General features: G+C 36.9%; 1 protein-coding gene across 2 annotated transcripts in view; it reads left to right on the top strand.

Moving 5' to 3' along the window:
* The first annotated feature begins 1450 nt into the window (after nt 1-1450).
* Nucleotides 1451-20644, top strand: part of LOC139938923 (T-box transcription factor TBX1-like) — a 31066-nt gene continuing 11872 nt past the window's right edge. Inside the window, exons 1-2 of one of the 2 annotated variants that reach the window (XM_071934595.1) lie at nt 1451-1469; nt 12699-13044. In XM_071934595.1, coding sequence (XP_071790696.1) covers nt 12800-13044 — 245 coding nt within the window. In that variant the 5' untranslated portion in view covers nt 1451-1469; nt 12699-12799. Of the gene's footprint in view, nt 1470-4509; nt 5279-12698; nt 13045-20644 lie in introns of those variants that run through there. The other variant, XM_071934594.1, reaches the window with a different exon arrangement.

The raw sequence follows: 20644 nt of genomic DNA, 5'->3' as shown, positions 1-20644 counted from the left end.
TTTAAAAAAAAAGTAAACTATTAAAGGAACACGTTGCCTTGGATCGGTCGAGTTGGTCTCTGAAAAGCGTTTAATCGTTTGTTATAAAATGCATATGGTTAGAAAGATGATTTAAAACGATTTATGTTAGTCGACGAAGTAAACGGAAGACCACGCATTTCGAGTGATACTTGTGTGGATCATTATATTCTACATTTTAAAATATCTTTCTAATCATATGCATTTTATAACAAAAGGTTACAAACGCTTTTCATAGACCAACTCGACCGATCCAAGGCAACGTGTTCCTTTAAGATCGTGATGTTTGTTCATAGATTTCGTTTCAGAAACAATGTCTTTTGAGAGATACGTAATTTATACCACGTGACTAATTATTCAACTGATTTCTTTCGAATTATGTGATGACTAAATAGACTGATTCCTCGCTACCATAAATTGGCAGCAATATAAGAATCAGCTGTTACTAATAAGAGTTAAATCAAACATTTTGACAAACGGGTAAGTATTCTAAATGTTTTCTCAAAACTTTATGAATGATAGGCCTTATGAGTTTTTGTTTTCTTCAGGAAATATTTAAAAAAAAACATAGCATAACAATTTACATAGACTGAACTGGTAAAATCAACAACTTTTGTTTTTACCATACTTGTAAACAAATGGGGGATTCTGCTTTGAAGCTTCGAAACAGGGTTGAACCAAGGACCAATCCATACCTTTTTAAAGGTCATGGGTCATTTACCACATGTGTTTCCATGGAAATAATGTCAAACTATGGCAAGTGACGTCATTATTTCATTCTCGGTAAATTGGGACAAAATTAAGTTTTACATTCATTCTTTCATTGTATTATTACCGAACTCGTAACCTATGATAAATACCACAACATTGATAAACCAACTCAGTCTGCATTGTCATGATACATTTCAAAATGAATATTTCATTTATTGTCTGACTTTAAAAAAAAAAATTATAAATGATATTCGACCGAGCGGTTTACAACGAAATTTATAAGAACAAGGAGTTATATCGCAATTTATTAAGCACAATCTGGTTCTGTCATAAAGGTAAATACTATATAATGTTGCAGTTTCGCATCATTAATATCAAACGCGTATATTCAGATCTAACCACTTGAATATGACTCGTTGTGAGCAAAACAAAATGGCTTCGATTTCTAATTCACATGACCTTTGACCTCTACTAGCGGTTTCAGTCTGCAGAGATAACCCAACCATAGACCCGACCGTCTCTTATTCCTGATGTGAAAAACAGTACCAACCGTCCAGACTTACCTCTGAAAACCCCAATACCTGGATCGGTTTGCGGGTCTAGCGATCGGGACTAGAGGGAACAATCGCTCCATGTCGACCGGTAGACTGTTCGACGAGAGACCCCGTTGTTTGTATCAATGCCAGGCGTGCCTTTAACAAGATGGAGATTGAGTGGCAAAGCTAAATGATTCACATGGGGTATGTACATTGACTTCCAACTTCATGTCTGAGCTCATTCTGCATCACTCTCGCAACAGCTTTACTAGAAGTGTGGTAAAGGTCTTTCTATCAAGTACGAATCTTTCTGGTCTTTTCCTTGTATGTTTGTTCGGCTAGAAGGATGGAGGATTTGGCACGTTCACACGGCGATCTCATATTGAAATACACCTCCGGAGCCTGGAAAGGTTTGTACGGACGCGGGAATTTGTCAATCAGCGCGTTAGGGTAGAGGGGATAGGTCGAACCGTAGAGATCCTACCAACAAACAGCAAAAAACATCCATCCCGTGGCAACGAGTCATTCATAAAAACAAATATTTGTTTGTCTTGTACTTATACACAATCCTGGTGAGAAAGTTTTCCTATCATCTGAAACAATTCTAACTCTTCTTTTCTTGCAGAGCTATGAAAGTTAAGTAACTTAAGTCAAATGTCTACGAATCAGTCAGTTTCATAAATTGAAAGCAAATTGATGATTGTAATTGTTTAGAATACATTCCAAACAATCATTATCGTCTTAATGTTAAAGCAAAAGTTACCGTCTGAATTGGCACAGCTAAGTAATTCTTAAATTAGTTATAAGGGAGGTCAATAAATTACAAAATATAAATGTTTATTTTCTCTGAATTTAATCATTTTTCACAACTTACCCTAGCAAGCCAATCTGCGTCACTACATCACTTGATTACAAAGTGGTATAAGTAGAGCTAGCTACATCCAATACCAACAACTCGAACACTCCACCGAAAACAACTTTTGTTCTTCCCTCAAAAAGGCATAACATATATAGGTTCCTCGAGGGGCATAACATACCCAAATCATGGATTACAAAACCCAACTGTCTTTGACTGAAAGTCTCAAATGTTTTAAGATTCAATCCTTGTATGTTTGTATTCCTTCTGCTTATCACTTGTCGTGACTTAGAAAAAGAAGTTGGCAAGCAAGGAGGTGGTGAAATCTTGAATGGGTTAAAACTCAATTAATGCGAAGGTGCAACTGCTGCGACTGATTGAGGATGAGTTAAGTGTTTTGATAAGGACACTGAGCTGAAATCAGATACAACCACATTCCAGTACTTTATGGTCACTCTTCATTCCACATGTGGTCTTTACTTAACACACTTATTTCCCTAATTACGTCATAGTGAGGGAACTATAAGCCACACACTTAATATGTAAACACCTGCAATCGGAGACCTCATTATATTATTGTCCCTCTTTGTTTTTATAACTAACTGTTTGGCAACAGCTCTCATTGGTTTGTACATACTTTCTAGCTAGAGGACCTTCACACAACTGGCCCATTGCCCATTTTGCTGTAGGTTGCCGGTTTGAATGTGTAGGCCCTATCTATACTGAAACGCACCTAATAAGGTAGAAAGTGATATCGACTTAGCATTATTTCCAGCCAGCCACATAGGCCTTATACTATTCAAGTTTTACAGGAGCACCATTGGATAGAGTTTTATGCTATAGATCTCTCTGCCTACACATTACAACTCTCATAAGTTCTTCCATGCACTTCTAGACATTATATCAAGGAAGAACTTTGTCCAGGTCATGTAAGGTATATCAGAGACACTAACTTAAGATATAGGCCCTATACCGAGTGCCTGTATCATTCATGATTTAAAGACTCATTGTTTACAAAGATTCACCCCTTTGATTAAACGCAACCACGCCCTTGCGCCAAAACAGGATGAGAGGCCATTTTGTATTTCCAGTGATCACATTACACTCTGAAAAACACTCGAAACAGTTGATGTGTTGTATTTGTTGTCAATCTATCAACACTATGTAATTGGGATATGTGTCCCGTGATCGTAACTATCTCGACGGGCTAGTCTTGTTGTGTAGTAACATTGGTTTTCCAGGGTTTTATAGAATGTGATAATATGGGTGACATCGTTAGCTTCCAATCATTAAAGATCCTATCATTTCAATTCAGTAAGAAACATGTACAGCATTATGACATGCTTTCATTAACATGGATGCGGCTAATATCTGGACAAAGCTATCCAAAACCATAACACCATGGTTTAACACCCAAAATATGCATAATGTACAACAAAACATAAGTTTGTTCAATTATCAAAAGAAAGATGTCAGAGCAGTACGTAACGTTTTGTTTTATTGTACAGCAGTATATAGGCATAATATGTCATTGTTAGACTTGTCTACCCGTCGTCTAATAAAAACAAGTTCAAATGTCGAACGAGAAGACCAAAGTAACTTACAAAAGCAATAGATCCACCATTTTTTAAGTTTTTTTATATTAATATTAATACCACATCACAGTTACCAAGTAATTAATTTTTATTTTTTAGGATTTTTTTTTAAATGTAAGGCCTTTATGTACTTATTATTTCGTACGGTGTGTCACCTTTTTCGTGGGGGGGGGGGGGGTCGTTTCATAACATTTCAATATTTTATTAGAAAATAATTAAGGAAACTTGTATTTGTCATTGGTATGGGGTAAGGTGACCTGATGTCCAGGTATAGTGTTAAGCAGTGCACTTTTATGTAGTCATATGGGAACGTGTTTGAGAGACACTCACGTCCGCGAGCTGTCTCTCCCGTTCAGACGGTCCTACTTCCTTCATTTTCAAGACAGACTTCAACAACCCTTAACTGTCAACTTTATACGTCTTGCGCCCGCCTCGTCATAACACGGCAACGGACCAGGCTATTATTCTGATATTGAAATTTTACTGATGAAATGTCACCGGTTCGTCATGAGCTCATTAGCATTAATTTTAATATTGTTGACGTGGTTAAGTCGACGGTAGCCAATGATTTAAGAGCTAGGTAGGGGGACAATGAGAGATTTAAGTGGTAAAGCTGCCACTCACTTTAGCTTTGATGTATTTTTCGCGCCAATGGCGGGCCTGTAGCCAGCCCCTATCACTAATGTCCACAGCCTAAGGGCCAGCCCCTTTTCTAAATGACCGACTCTACACTATATCATGACTAGTCTCCTTTACTACGAATTGTTTTGGTTCTTCTTGGATCAGTGTACACTGATCATCTACTGTGAACAACCTCAACTCTTGTTAGATTGTCAGCGTTTCAAACCTTATCAAGCTTTACTGGGCCGTGTATGTGACTGTGATACACAAAATTAGTGTACCACTGTGTACTTAACACGCCACTGATTCCACACGCCAACTGTAGGGATAGAGAGTAGACTTGGATGCCGACATCGCACGGACGTTGCCCCAGCACCACCGGTTGTGTCTCTGTTGACCCGACGGGCCAGCGGTCTGCAACGGTACCCCACATTGACTCCAGCGAATGGTGTAAATTTACTTAATGATTGTCACTGCTCTGTAAATCTCTTCAAAAAAGCCTTCTTGAATAGAGTCTTGCGTGGGAATCAAAGAGGAAAATCGACTTAATTCGGCCGTCCCTTGACATCGTTGACAGTCGTTGCATCTTCAAGATCAGCTATACTTGCTATAAGAACAAACACAAAGCAGCAACTTATAAAAGGAGAGATTGGGTTTACCAGGGAGGCGGTAGTTACCCTTAATTTGAGTCTTTTTGGCTATGGATTTGAATCAAACGGACCAAAATCCACTGTCACCCAGAGCTAACCGATTCAGCATAGCATCACTGATTTCTCCAGAGGATCGCGGTGCGGCCGAGGAGGCCTTAGCGGCAGTGAACGGGACAAGTTGTACCGGCGTCTCGCTACAGAACACGGCCAACGGCTTGCTGGCAGACGCGCTGGGTGATACGGCAGGAGATTGGGGAGTACGCTACACATCTGATCTTCATACCATGGAAGGTTTGTTATTCAATACCAAATACATATAAATATTGACATTGTGGATCTGTCTTGCAGTATTTTAATTCCATCTCAAGTAAACATATTTACTACTCATTGAGTTGTCCTTGTTAAAGCACACATTAGACAAATAACATTCTAGTCACCTCCCGTTAAAACGTTCCACAAATAATTGTTTAGATATTTTATAAAAATTTGATATGATATTTAATAATTAGGCAGGCACATCTTGATTTGTGAATGTAGTTAATGAAATCTATTGACTTATATAACATGGATATAGAATTTTACCTCCATGCTTGTACGATTTGCGAACAATGACAAAGATACTTTGAATATAACTCAATGTGGCCATGATGGCGTCGAAGTCACTTTCTCGTTTTAGGAACATCCACTTGTTCGTTATTCTGAAAATGTTTCATAAATCAATTAATATACTCCTTTACGATGACAACAAATTGTTTTGTTTTGGCATGTTTCTAATTGCATTATTGATTTACAGAAACAAACCTGTTTTCTGTAGATTTGTTTGACATTTCTTTGTAGTTATTTCGTACTGTTGGTGTTGTTGCTTTGATCGTGACAACTAACTATTTGTATGTACTTATAACTGTCAAATTAAACTGAAATTATGTTGGCTTAGACGGAATTGTACGTTGACATTTTTCCTCTGACCCAGTAAGACACATTGTGTAATTACTTTGGCCAGCCTACCTATCCTTCACTAATTAGCAACAATCCTAAATCAGGCCTCAGCATTTTGTTATGGATCTAGATCTATAGAGAGTAACAGGTTCCTTTAGACTCGTTGAAGTGTTGGTTTAATGACCAGCAATCCGCCTAATGTTTGGATAAGTTGAATAAAATTGAAAAAGAATCGAGCAGAATTGCATTATAACCAAACGAGGATTTGAAACAAATCGTGGAAAACCACGTTTTTTAATTTCTAAAGATAGGCCTACTTTTTAAAGATAAATTTTTCATTTCAAATTGTCTATTCCTACCTCCATTATTATCCAACATGAACAAAGTGCAGATACAACCCCCTGTTTAAAGACAGTAGACACTATTGGTAAATGTCAAAGACCAGTTTCTCACTTGCTGTATCTCAACATATGCATAAAATAACAAACCTGTGAAAATTTGAGCTCGATTGGTCGTCGGAGTTGCGAGAAAACTATGAAAGAAAAAAACACCCTTGTCACACGAAGTTGTGTGCTTTCAGATGCTGGATTTCGAGACCTCAAATTCTAAACTTGAGGTCTGAAAATCAAATTCGTGGAAAATTACTTCTTTCTCGAATACTACTCCACTTCAGAGGGAGCCGTTTTATACTACCAACCTCTCCCCATTACTCGTTACCAAGTAAGGTTTTTTGCTAATAATTATTTTGAGTAATTACCAATAGTTTCCACTGCCTTTAAAGATGAGCAAACGCGCAACGGGAATTTTGAAATAATTATGATTTACGATTTGAAAACAAAACCTATAACAACTAGATTACGTGATTTGTTTAAAAGACTATTCCTTCAATATTCTGAGTGTATTTTAAACTTATTTTTTTTTCACATTTTAAGTTCATTTTTTTTTTCTCTAAAATATTGCTACCAAACAGAAACCCTGTATGGGAACCTTTCACTGCCTTTATAAACAAACTACAAAAATAACATTGTTTGTTTGGGGAGGTGATCGAATGCAGGAGAGACTTCTGAAATGTGTATCGTAGGTCAACAATCATGACTTAAATGCTGATCCTCAAATCAAAGATTCTGACTATTTCTCCTTTTCACTGTTATTAGTCTGAATTTCACAATTAAATGCATGCATAGTTTTAGTTGTCTGAAGGCTTGTCTCTCCTTGTCTCTCCTTGCATTACATTCATTGAAACTTCTCACCAGCAAATTTTAATTATGTGTAAATACTGTCAAAGATGCCTTCTTGACAACCCTTTCCTCGTCTAGAATATTATGACATAATAATTATTAATATACAGGGATTCTACAAAGAAAATGGAGGTTTTTTAATTTGTACATTTGCACGACGAAAGGTTTAGGGAAGGGGTGAAAAGGGTTGACTGTAAAACAAACGGCAGATTTTCCTATACTGACTCATAGGTATTGAGTGATGGTTTGTACATGCTCTTTAAAGGGAATGTAAACCTTCACACGTTTTATACAAGTGAAAATGCAATTAAGAAACACCCGAACATTCCCAGTCAAAGAAGTCTTAACAGCTATTTTTAATGAGCTGTGACATCTACAATTTGCCTCTGTGAGACTTGGTTAGTCATATCGGTAATCAGTATTCAATCTTTCAGTTGGTCTTTTTCTTTCCGGTGTCCCTTTATGTGTAACATTGTTTAAAGACAGTGGACACTATTGGTAATTGTCAAAGACCAGTCTTCTCACTTGGTGTAACTAAACATATGCATAAAATAACAAACCTGTGAAAATTTTAGCTCAATTGGTCGTCGAAGTTGCGAGATATGAATGAAATAAAAAAAAACACCCTTGTCACACGAAGTTGTGTGCTTTCAGATGCTCGATTTTGAGACCTCAAATTCTAAACTTGAGGTCTCGAAATCAAATTTGCAGAAAATTACATCTTTCTTGAAAACTACGTCACTTCAGAGGGAGCCGTTTCTCACAATGTTTTATACTATCAACCTCTCCCCATTACTCGACACCAAGTCAGGTTTTATGCTAATAATTATTTTGAGTAATTACCAATAGTGTCCACTGCCTTTAAAGGCAGTGGACACTAGGTACTCATAATATTACCTGCCTTTAAAGGCAGTGGACACTAGGTACTCATAATATTACTTGGTAACGAGTAATGGAGAGATGTTGAATGATAGTATAAAACGTTGTGAGAAATGGCTCCCTCTGAAGTAACGTAGTTTTCAAGAAAGAAATAATTATCCACGAATTTGATTTCTAGACCTCATGATAAGATTTTTATGTCTCGAAATCAAGCATCCGAAAGCACACAACTTCGTGCGACAAGGGTGGTTTTTCTTTCATTATTATCTCGAAACATCGACGACCAATTGAGCTCAAATTTTCTCAGGTGTGTTGTTTTATGCACATGTTGAGATACACCAAGTGAGAAGACTGATGTATGGCAATTACAATAGTGTCCAGTGTCTTTAAAGACAAATAAGACAAGAGTCAAGAGCATCTTAAAACATCCGAGTAAACAGTGTTACGCGTAATAAATATGTTATTACTAATTAAAGTTTTTATAATTTTGTGGTTTAATTTTAGCGATAATAATCATATCTGCAATTTGTAAATGATGAGGAATATGTTTTTCAATCTAGAAGAACGGTGACTATTGAAGCACTTCGAGAAAAAACAAAGACTTTGTATAGAGTTTGTAACTTTTGAAAGCCCAACTTAAAACTCTCCACTCACTTGTTCAGTCTTTGGAAAAATTAACTGTTATACCACTGACCAATACGCATGCAATAAGTGCATATAACCTATAACCAGGCTCCTCTATTTTCTTGTATACCCGCCCCTTCCCTCAAATATGAGTCAATTACTATTTTTAACCGAGAGCCGTTTGTCCCAAATGCAGACAGAAATAACCAAATTGTGCTTGGGACACTGACCAAAACTTCGAAACCAGCTACTTTAGGTTAGCACCTATGTTTACATACAAAAAGAGAATAATATTTGAAATAGAGAACAGTACTGGATGTTTTCTTTTTCAAATTAAAAAAGTTGGTTTCAACCTTTGCATACAACAGAGCTTTGTGAAGCACATTTCCATCGAGAAAAGCCCCGTAAAGAGCCAAACCAATGGAACTATATAACTACAACATATCTGATACAAATAAGTTTCAAGAGATTTTTTGAACAATGTCAAAGAGTTACATTTTCTGATGCGTACTGGGAGGTTGTTTCATATTCGGGGAGCATCAAAGGAGAAACATTTAACTATCATTTATGCGTGACTTATATTAATTTAAAAAAAATCAAAACAGTACAATCCGAAGAGCAGTGGATGACCAGTAAGCCTCACTTTTTGTTTCACAGATTTACCTCTGTGTCTCCTCTTTATGAATTTATTTTATTTAGTTATTGATGAGCCGCCAATTACAGGAAATGATAATAGTATACAAATGTTCATAAGTGACGGCATTTGCATGATAAGTGACGTCACTTTCATAATGAATGTCGTCATTTAGATACGTTACAATCGAATGCATTTTTTATTAAAGTTTTAATCGAATCAACATTTTTAAGGAATTGAATTGAAGTAGACAACAAATATATATTGAAATCAGCCTTCATTACGTTATCCATCCCACTCCTACTAATTATTATGTGGTGTTGTTTTGGCCAAGTACTTTGGTTGGGATAGACCTTTTAGGTGAAATCTTTCTCTCGTCCAGACTACACACAGACCTGTCCACAATGATTTCTCCTTACAATGTTGAGTATCACCATCCGGGGAGGATCCTTATCACCTCGTTCTCACGCTAAGGACCCCACTGCGGGTATATGAGAACACTTGTATCTGTATTGCACACAGAGCAAGCCCAAACTGAATAACCATGTAAAATACAAAGGAGGAAATTAGTCAAGACAATGTCACAGTGTTACATTTTTAGTTTGTTTTATCTGGAGCGTTCCTGATTCACACGTGACAGGCCGTATATCTTAGAAATGATGACATACAGTTTCAAATAAAACTCGGCAATGGAACCAGAACAATTAGGATCGATCGAGGATAAAATGTTAGAGCCACTTTACATTTTAGTATTGAAAACTAAGCCAATGTGGTATCCTCAAACCAAAAATCATGTCCAGTGTCATTAGCACTTATTGTGTATATAGGCCTAGTTGACCAAATAATACTTTCTTAAGGTTTGTATCCGCAGTTCAAACATGGAGGTCCGCCTGCATATCAGTTTGTAAAGCCCCTTTCACATGAGAGCAGTTTAGCAAGTGTCCCTTGCTAAATTGTAGCATGTTTGTAAAATATTTACAAAATGTATACCTCGTGTGAAAAGACAAAAATCTATTTCTTCTGTCCAAGTTCTCTTGCAAAATCTTTTCAAACATTGCTACATTTTACAACCATGTTAAAATTAAGCAAGGGACCCCAGTTAAATTGCTGTCATGTGAATAGCACATACGCAACCAACCTACAACATCAAGATTAATATATCCCTTTAAAAGAATGACGTATAGGAAGGGTGCCCAGTACCATGGATTAAAATGTTCTGTATACGTTATTCATTAGTAACGCTAATTATGCGTGACCATTGATTGTCATCATACAATGTGTCGTGTGTTGATATGTTGATATTTATAGATGCTCAAGAACATCCTGAAAGTAGGCAGGCAATGAGGACCTGATTAATTACCCATCTATTATTGTGAAGTTCACCTGATAGGCAAAACAATCAACTCATCACCACGGGATAGCATTCCAAATGATGGCCACATCAACTATGATGTTTATATATTACTGGCAAAAAGTGACGGCATTCAAATGAACAGCTTGCTCTAATATTGAAACTATTGTACTATTGCCAGTTACCAACTTAAGGTTATTCCTAGGAAACTCGTCCCAACTCGAGATCAGAAATCCAACACAGGTCTCATACTTAACGGAGGCAACGAAGGCGATGCTTCCATGCCCCTGGTCAGTGCCTTGTTGCCCTTGGAATATTCCCGTAGAAGTTTACTATTTACTCATAGGGTGCCCTTTACCAAGGATCAAATGCAAGGGTGCCCTTGCCCTTTAAAAACGAAACAGACGGGTTTGTATCACACTCATGTAACCATGCCATCGAACCATAGAGTAAAGACAGATCGAACTAAGCATGGATCTTCAATAAAATAAGCAATCTCTGTAAAGGCGCATTCCTTGGTTTAGGGGGTGGCTCTTAAGGCCTTATGGGGTCAAAGGTTGAGGTCAGCAGGCTTCAAAGAGAAGAACTTTGGTCCTGTGGTTTATACATGGAGAACCTCCCTCCATGGTTTATCCACCATTCCTCCATAGGCTATCGAAAAGGTAATTATCCAAACTGTGATTGGGTGATACTCAAAGCCCACAACGAAATAGAGGTTTAAGATAAATACTAATATAAATAATAATAAAAATACTAAGTGTTGATGTAATTTTAATTAACTTTCAATCAGATGTGGACTCTAATGAGATATTGTTCTAAGTTAAATTTTCACTATTAATAATGAATAATTCCGTTTTCCGTTACATCTTAGGTATGCTAATTGAAATTGAATTCAATTAGATTGAAATATTTCATTGAAAGTGATTACAAATAGATCAAACCATGTTCCTCTAGTATCCAAGTCGAACTAAGAAGCATCTTCCAATCTCCCTTTCTCATGCTTCAAGTCTAAGAAACACCCCTTCTCATCCTTTTTGGATACTGCACAGTCTTCCCCTCTCGGTCTCATCTCAGTTTTTGAGACATCCCACGATTCCCATGCTCTCATCTTCCTCTTCTGATCATCTCACTATCTTCCTCTCGCATCATGGCATCTCTAGTATAGTGCCATATCTTAGTTCCCGAGACATCCCACAATCCCCTTCTCTCATCTTCCTCTTTTCTGGGCATCTCACTATCTTTCTCTCGCATCATAGCATCTCTAGTCTAGTGCCATATCTTAGTTCCCGAGACATCCCACAATTCCCCTTCTCTCATCTTCCTCTTCTGATCATCTTACTATCTATTTGTCGCATCATGGCACCTCGAGTCTAGTACCATCTATATTTATGTGAACTTCTAATTTGTTGGATAATTGCGAGTTGGGGACATAAATCACGTCCCTGTCAATGTCTGTCATCCCGGGTTTGTATCTATGTAATAATAGCTCCACCTTCAACTGCTCGATCAGTAGAACGAAACAAAAATATACAGAGATCAGTAACGCTGTGTTGAGTGCAGAGCTTACTGATTGAGAAGGTTTAACGTAAGATTGATATTCACAAATTCATGCATTGCTTCGTAATAACAATTCAGTGTCATAAAGAAGAACAAAACAAAGTGCTTCTAAAAAGATCTTACACGACGTAAACATTGTAAAAATGCATAAAGAATTGTATTTTGTTACGGGTTTTTTCTCCATCAGTTTAAATCACGTTAATAATCAATGTAATATTTTATGTACAATCATTTTACAGTTATATTCACTGCTGAGACCACTCTTCAATGTATCGGAAGTTTTCTATTTGTGATAATCACTTATTGTATTTTATATCAAACTAAAACAGTATGCTTTTGTAATATTTCATGTTCAATCATTTATTATTTACACTGCTGAGGCCACCCTAAAGCAAATTTCAATGTATTGGAAGTTTTCTATTTGTGACAATCACTTACTGTAAATGTATATTTAATCAAACTAAAGAGTGTGTTTTTGTGTTTGACCTATAGTTTCAGCTAAAAGCACGTCAGATTACGACGAGGGGTGCAACAACACACGGTCCTCCAGTCCTCAGATCATAAGTGATCAATGTAAAGATAACATTGATCCAATGACAAAGATCTCAGGGTCCTCTTCAGATACATCTTCTATGAATGGAGACAGAGACAGAATCAGGAGCAGTGATGGAGATGTTGGTGAAGATGTTGAAGATGGACAGCTTGCTAAAAGGAGGAGGTTAGATGAGAAACCAATGAGTGCTAAAGTCGTGACTGTAGAGGTACGACTGGAAATGAAAGCATTATGGGATGAATTTCATTCACTTGGAACTGAGATGATTGTCACCAAGGCAGGCAGGTTAGTCACTTTCAAATCTCTTCCACATCATATCGCACAAATATAATTTCATATAACATGATGCTTAAAGTCATTGGCAATTTCGGTACAGAAAAAAAAATAACAGTTCACAGATTTACAAAAAAATTACAGGGTTTACAGAAGGTAATGGTGAAAGACTTCTCTTGAAATATTATTCCATGAAATGCTTTACTTTTTGAAAAAACATTAAAACAATATCAATTCTCGATAGCGAGAACTGCGGATTTATTTTAAACACATGTCATGAAACGTTCGGAAACCAAGGGTGGGTTTTTCCGTCATTTTCTCCCGACTCCGATGACCGATTGAGCCTAAATTTTCACAGGTTTGTTATTTTATATATAAGTTGTGATACACGAAGTGTGGGACTTGGACAATACTGCTTACCGAAAGTGTCCAATGGTTTTAGCACTGTTTCTAAATGAACCAGCCTGGGCTTTGTTTGGTTGATTAGGATAAAAGGCAAGGTAATTTTCATATAACTTGATTAAGATTGGAAAACAACGATATTCATATAATTTAATCGGACACGAAAAAAGAAAGGATCTGAGACTATTAAACGACGATAATGAGCGATGACGTAACATTCCTTGCTCTATGGTTTGAATGTGTTTGTTGACGTATACTTTAGGTCACCTCACCATAACGGCCCAATATCATAGAGAAGTACAAGGTTACCAGCCAAAATACCATGTAACATGTGTAACCAATGACTGGTATCCTGCTTTATTGCTGGTTAGCAGAAAATGTTGAACTATGAAATTGGGTCCAGTGTTTTGATGGCATTCTGAACAATGAAAGGCATCCTTGGTAATGATGGCATTGATAACACTCATCTAAGCAAATAATCACAAGATGTTCAACACAAGAAGAAATATATTTTTAAGATGGTGTTTTGGACACAAGAGAGAAATGCATTTCGTCTCTCTATAGAGGTGTATCATGCTGTCTTCATTTTGGTCATGTTTCTTCTATCAAATAACAATGATGAATAGGAACCAGACTATTTTGTTCTTCCAGCCTCGGTTTGGTTACATTGATATCAATGGGAGAAATGTAAGATGGCTGCACCATCATGATAAAGGTCTATGGCGTGGCACACACAGACAGTTAATCTCCGTACATCACTAACGTTGTACATGAATTCCATACAGTCACGTCAATCATGTATTTTGAACACTACCCATCACACTGAATATCCTGCCCTCAACATTACATCAACCATTCCCTGCTACGTTTCAGGATATAACAATCACTTTAAAGGCAGTGGACACTATTGGTAATTACTCAAAATAATTATTGGCATAAAACCTTTCTTGGTGACGAGTAATGGGAAGAGGTTGCTAGTATAAAACATTGTGAGAAACGGCTCCCTCTGAAGTGCCATAGTTTTCGAGAAAGAAGTAATTTTCAACGAATTTGATTTCAAGACCTTAGATTTAGAACTTAAGGTCTCAAAATCAACCATCTAAACGCACACAACTTCATGTGACAAGGGTGTTTTTTCTTTCATTATTATCTCGCAACTTCAATGACCGATTGAGCTCAAATTTTCACAGGTTTGTAATTTTATGCATATGTTGAAATACACCAACTGTGAAGACTGGTCTTTGACAATTACCAATAGTGTCCAGGTTCTTTAAGATATTTCAGTGTCTATACATTCCGTCTGTTAGTTAACTATATACCCCCTCCCTGTTCTTCTCTCCAACAATCTTGTAAGGGATTTCCAAATTTCCTGAAGACTATGACGTGTACCTAGAGGCTTTTCCATATTTTCCTGCACACTAAGTCCTCGTAACACGCTGTTATATAAAGTAGGTTGCTTGATTAAACGATAATTCACAATGTAAACCCACTGGCTTATAACAGGGTACATCTGGGCTAGGCTGTGCAACAGTTGTGTTGAATTGTGTCATGGGCCGCGGGCAATACTGATGTGACTGGGTCGGTTAGGTGAGGGGAGGGGGGGGGGGCTGATGAGAAGCACATACTCACCGCTATATTCATGTAAACTGACAGTAACCTTTGACCTTGTTTGTTATTATAATTCATTACTAATGAACTTGTTTTAAATCATTGTGGAGTGTTCTAACATTTCATAGACCTAAAGTTGTCTTCAAACTATAATTTAAACTTTAGGAAGAGCATTGAGGTAGTTCTTAATCCATGGGCAAAGTTTGAAACTCAAGCTGGAAATTTTCTTTATTTTAAAATAAGTTAGTCTTGGGTTGAGGAGGTTTGTAATAAGAGATTGACAAATAGTGGAAATGTGATTTGGAATGGTAGAGGATTATTAATTAATACGAGGAAAGAAGTAGAATATTGGTGGTTAAACCTACTCACATGGCGTCGGCGTGTTTGTTTGTTAAACATTTAAAGCAAACACTAATAATTAACACAGTTTTTGAAAAAAAAAGAAAAATAATGTAATCGCATAAAACAATGTTCAGACGAATGCTTAGTCATGGTTTAGATCGGGTTTGGAAGTCAATGGGCCGTCAATGTTCGTCATGCATCGGTCTGTATCTCATGCAGAACAGCCAGTTATTTTTATTCTTTACTTTCCTTGTTTAGCCAATGACATCATGAAAATAATATGAGCAAACATTTATCGGCAAGGAAGGCTGGTTTCCACAAGAGACGTACTTGTTTTAAACTTGTTTTTTAATATCACACTAAAAAAAAATATAAAAAGGTATAGCGACACACATAAAGCCATAACTGTTTCAATGTTAAGTGGAGTAAACGCCTTGAAAACAAGGCCTTGGTGAAAAGAACGAAGAAAAAAACCCACATACAGAATGTTTTCCATCAGAAAAATCGTCCCATTTTCTCGATTGGTAATATCAAAATACATTACATACAGTTATCCCATGGGTCGGCTGGAATATTTATGGCGTACTTGATCAACAGCTATGCCGAGAAATTAGTAAATTCTTCCCGGTGATTGCAGTGCTGTGCTTGCTCTGCTGCCGAGGTTCTTCGGTGTTCTGGCATAGTATGTGTATAGGGACTAGGGATTGGAATGTACTAATCAACTTGAACCCTAATGATTTGTGGATATTAATTGTCATCTAGAGTTGAAATGCTGCACCTGACTTCATTCTAAGGTTTACATCTTACTGTTCATGTTCTTAGCAGAAACGTAAATGGGGTTATTCATGGTACCGACAGGTGGGTTTTATGGGCTTTTACTCATTACTTACACTATAGAGAAAGGACCATAGACACAAACAAGGGTTGCTGCGTTTGATTGTGTGTATTTGTTTTCAACTTGGATAAGTCCATTGAAAGAACTTATACTCAACAAGCGGTGTTTTAAGACGTGTGAGAAACAGCTAATCTGATGAAAAAAGTCGTATCATATCAAAAAGTAACCGAGATTTTCAACTAACTTAGGCCCTATAGTTTACAGTTAATTACAATTTAATTTCCCATTTTTGTTTTGGGAAAGACAATTAGGCCTACTACTTTGTCATTTGCAAACCTAGAAATCAAGAAGTAACTTGAAAACATTTTTAAACAAACAGAGACGAGTCTTATAATGTAACTCCACTTGAGGAAGAAAGAATTGTCTGCTTTAATTACTGTGTATATCCTACAAAATTCACACATCCTCATAGCACTCAGTCGGGCATTTGATTGTTTTGTTACAAAGTTTTGTAATTCATGTTCTTCTATGTCATGTTTTATAACATGCACTCCTATAAATTGAAATCTGGTTGACTTAAACTGTCCAAAACCATCAAAAAGTAAGCATCCTTGCATAATTTCTGAGATTGAAGGGGGGGTGGTTGATCAGTGCTGAGGTATCTAGGATGATAAACTCTCATCATTATTGAGAAAGAAGAGAAGTGGATTACATTTTCTCCTCACACCCACGTTCTGTCTCATCTAACACCTCATGCAATCCTACTGAAGTAACGAGGAATCTTAGCGGGTAATCCATCTTAGTAACGCGGTGCCAGCAGAGTGAGGGCTCCGCGTAGCTCCCAGCTCCCAGCTCCCGTAACCAATAAATATTCCTGTCCAATACTGACTACTGAAAAACAAAACTGTTTCCTTGTAAAAAAAGACGATTGTGATGGATTTACGTTGGATATCTGTTTACTGATTTATCTTTGAACATTCTGAACGAAAATGTTATAATGAAGAAATTTTGAAAGTGATTGGTGAATGGATGTTGTGAATGAAGGTTGATTGGGCCGACTGGATGAAGAAAACTGTCAAATATGGATATTTAGAATACCAGAAAACCAATACACGCCAATGTCACATACAACAACAACAACAACAACAATAACAACAACAACAACAATAACAACAACAACAACAACAACAGCAACAAACACTTGAAACTGTTTTTAATTTGCACGATTATGTAAGAGAACTATTTCTAGATTGAAATCTCTAACCAAAGACATAATTTTAATAGGAACAAATTCAGGTTTGTTAAATCTTTTGTCAATAATTTGGTTCGGCACAACCTCGTTCTTCAGGAAGTTTGAGTTCTTACAAGAATCTTAAAAAACACTCAGTTCAAACAATTTCCTTTCTTGCTACAGATGTTGACTAAAATCACAAGTGTCGTAAATAGTTAGCGCTGAGAGTGTTACAAATTATTTACTGCATGTTGGATCAAGAGGGATTATCGGGATAAGAGAGAACATGTTATGGGATCAGTGGACAATTTGGTTTATAGGAAGGGATTATCTGATGATTTATGGGGGTTATCTGATGTAGCAGAGACTGAGCCAAGAAGGGGTGGGGGCAGGGGTCGTTAATGGTGAAGTTGCGTAATGCTACAGCTGGCTAGACACAAACCCTGACTTGAGAGTGTTTTATAGTATTAGCAGTCTCCTGTTTTCATGAGATACTGTTTATTCTCACATTGAATCATGGCTGGACTGGGAGATGTCCCGAATTGTGTGTGATTCAAGACACAATTCCAGGGCGGGTTTGACCAACGCAAAGATAACTCTCAAAAATGACTCATTCGTCAAAAATCCTCTGTTTGATCTGATCACCCTACCTCCATGGTTTCATTAAAATATAATGTTATGACAATCGCTTCAGACAATGAATGGGCATTATTCAATTAATAATTTCACTACAACCTTGTTAAAACAAATGAGTCAAAACTGATTGAACAATTAAAACACCTTCATTCGATTTTTTTTTTTTTTTTTTTTTTTACAACTGTGTAAAACAAAGACATACAAGCCTACAATATCTTAGGTGGGATACATTAAAATGATTGACATAACTTGTCAACTTGCAAGGTTTATCTCTTATAATTTGTCCACAATGACACAAACTCATACCAAATGTCATTGAACGTGTCTTCATTGTTAGAGAAAATTCATCTGGGTTTGGCGCTCCAACTGAATTATTTGCTTTAATTCAACAAATGCACATGACAAGAAATAAATAACCAATCCTGCGGACTTGACTTTCGGATGGAACTTGTGTTTATTGAGACATTTCAAGGGGCCGTAAAAATCTTCTGGCACTTAATTAATTGTTGAAGGGTCCGTGACGGGGGCATGCACTCACAGACTCTTCTTAACTCCAAGGTCCTCATTAGATGAAGGGTAGATGTTTAGAAATATCATCTTCCTTTATGACGTCACCAGTACTTGATGACAGCTAAATTCCAGTTGTTGGAAACTTGGGTTGTTACTTCTATAAGGATGCTGCATGAGGGGTTTTAGCCAGAAAAAAACGGTTTGTCTGAATCGATCGGCAAAAAAAAAGAACAAAGAAATAATAAAAAATTGTCTGACATCAAGAAGCGGTTTTTGAAATTGATATCTGATGGAGATTAATAATAAATGAGAAATCTTTTGACATTCAGCCACAATAACGTATGTAAATAAAGAGTTATTCATGATCACTGACTGACTAGCTGATATTGTTATTATGAACTGGAAGCCTTAGCTAGCATATGCATACAGGACCTTGACACGTATAAGTTTGTGTATCACTCGTTATTGACCTTTAAGTAAACAGGTGTTTACTCAAACATGTTTTGGCACAATTTATATCCATCGTACCCCATATTGCGGATATTGCGTTATGACTGATTACTCAAATTAGTATTTATGCTAGACCTATGTCGATTCAATTCAATTCATTTCTTCCGTCAGGATCAGTATGTAATTAACTCGGTTCATGATAAGCCTATCGATATGTAACACATAAAGATAACAACACTTAAAGCATACATGTATAACTAACAGATACCGAAGACGATCAGATCATACTGATCGAAACGTGGAGTTGAAACCAACGTTTTTTTTTCAGAACCACCCCTAGTCGATTAGAGATAGTCATTACACGCATTACATGGTGTTACCGCAAACCTTCCCATCATAACAAATACATCTTGAAAAAGTGGGTAAAAGACAAATTTAAAAAAAATACCAAGATAAAGGATGAGCCCTCGGCACAGAGTTTTCTACAGACGGTATAACATATTGCAGATATAATTTGATAATTGTTTGATCTAGACTGCAACATCGAGTGAGAGTTTACATCCATTGTAAGATGGTTAATACTAATCTTCATATACTACGATCTCCCTTGATACCATTCCTTTGATCATACGAGACACATCCCCCATCCGTCTTCTATACTATATCAAGATGTTTCCTTGTAGTCTCAAGACTAGCTTGTAATGTCCTCATAGCGGTCTGTAATTCATTACCGAGCTGAAGATAATCGTTCCATGCCCGGAGGCGCTTCGTAACCACCGGGTTCTAGTTATGGAGACAGGGGGGTCACGTTTCTTGAAAAGCACGCTAAGTGTTTCGGCTTGTTCTTTGAGAAAATAATCAGGTCTATTATACCACCAGGGATGTACTCGACAAGCAAACACTGCCTGCCAGATAGATAAAGCACTACAAAACGTACAGCAATGTTTCAAAGCATCTGATTGCAGCTCAAATCATTTACTATTCGGTAAAACATTGTCCAATGTTGTCCACAAATACTCCCACCCGAACTTGACTTCATTAAGCCCGTCAATGTTCAGATGTTCAGTTCATTTTGGCTATGATCACGTTGACTCATAATCTAATACATGCTTAATGTTTCAATGCTTCTTGTTTATACACGTACATATTTATCTTATTAATAATTACTTGACATATGTCGGCTAATGATGTGTGCCTATGCCATGATGTAACCCATCTTTAGGACAAGATTAATTATACCACAAAAACGAACTACAGACTGGTCTCCTTTTAGTGTGAATTTTCTTCATCCATGGTGTGACTGAAAACATCCTGGATTTATTTAGCTGGAAGACACTTGCCTCAAGTTTTATGTCTCCATAAAAAACGGGAAAGACTTTTGCTTAGGGTTGTTGTGGATGTTGATTTAATGAGAACTGTTAAGCTGACTAAAGGAATGAGGACCTCATCTTCACCAAGTACTGGCGTCTTTAAGACGATCAATCTTAGTCTTCATCACCTGTCGTCGGTAGCAACAGACAATTATATCAGTTACTGAACAGACTCATCCAGATAAATTATTTAATTGCTGAGCATTTTTTCCTAGATGAGCTTTACCC

The sequence above is a fragment of the Asterias amurensis genome, chromosome 6, assembly GCF_032118995.1.
Source record: "Asterias amurensis chromosome 6, ASM3211899v1".
Lineage (NCBI taxonomy): Eukaryota > Metazoa > Echinodermata > Asteroidea > Forcipulatida > Asteriidae > Asterias > Asterias amurensis.
The sequence above is the reverse complement of the archived record's forward strand: the minus strand, read 5'-3'. Positions and strand labels throughout refer to the sequence as shown.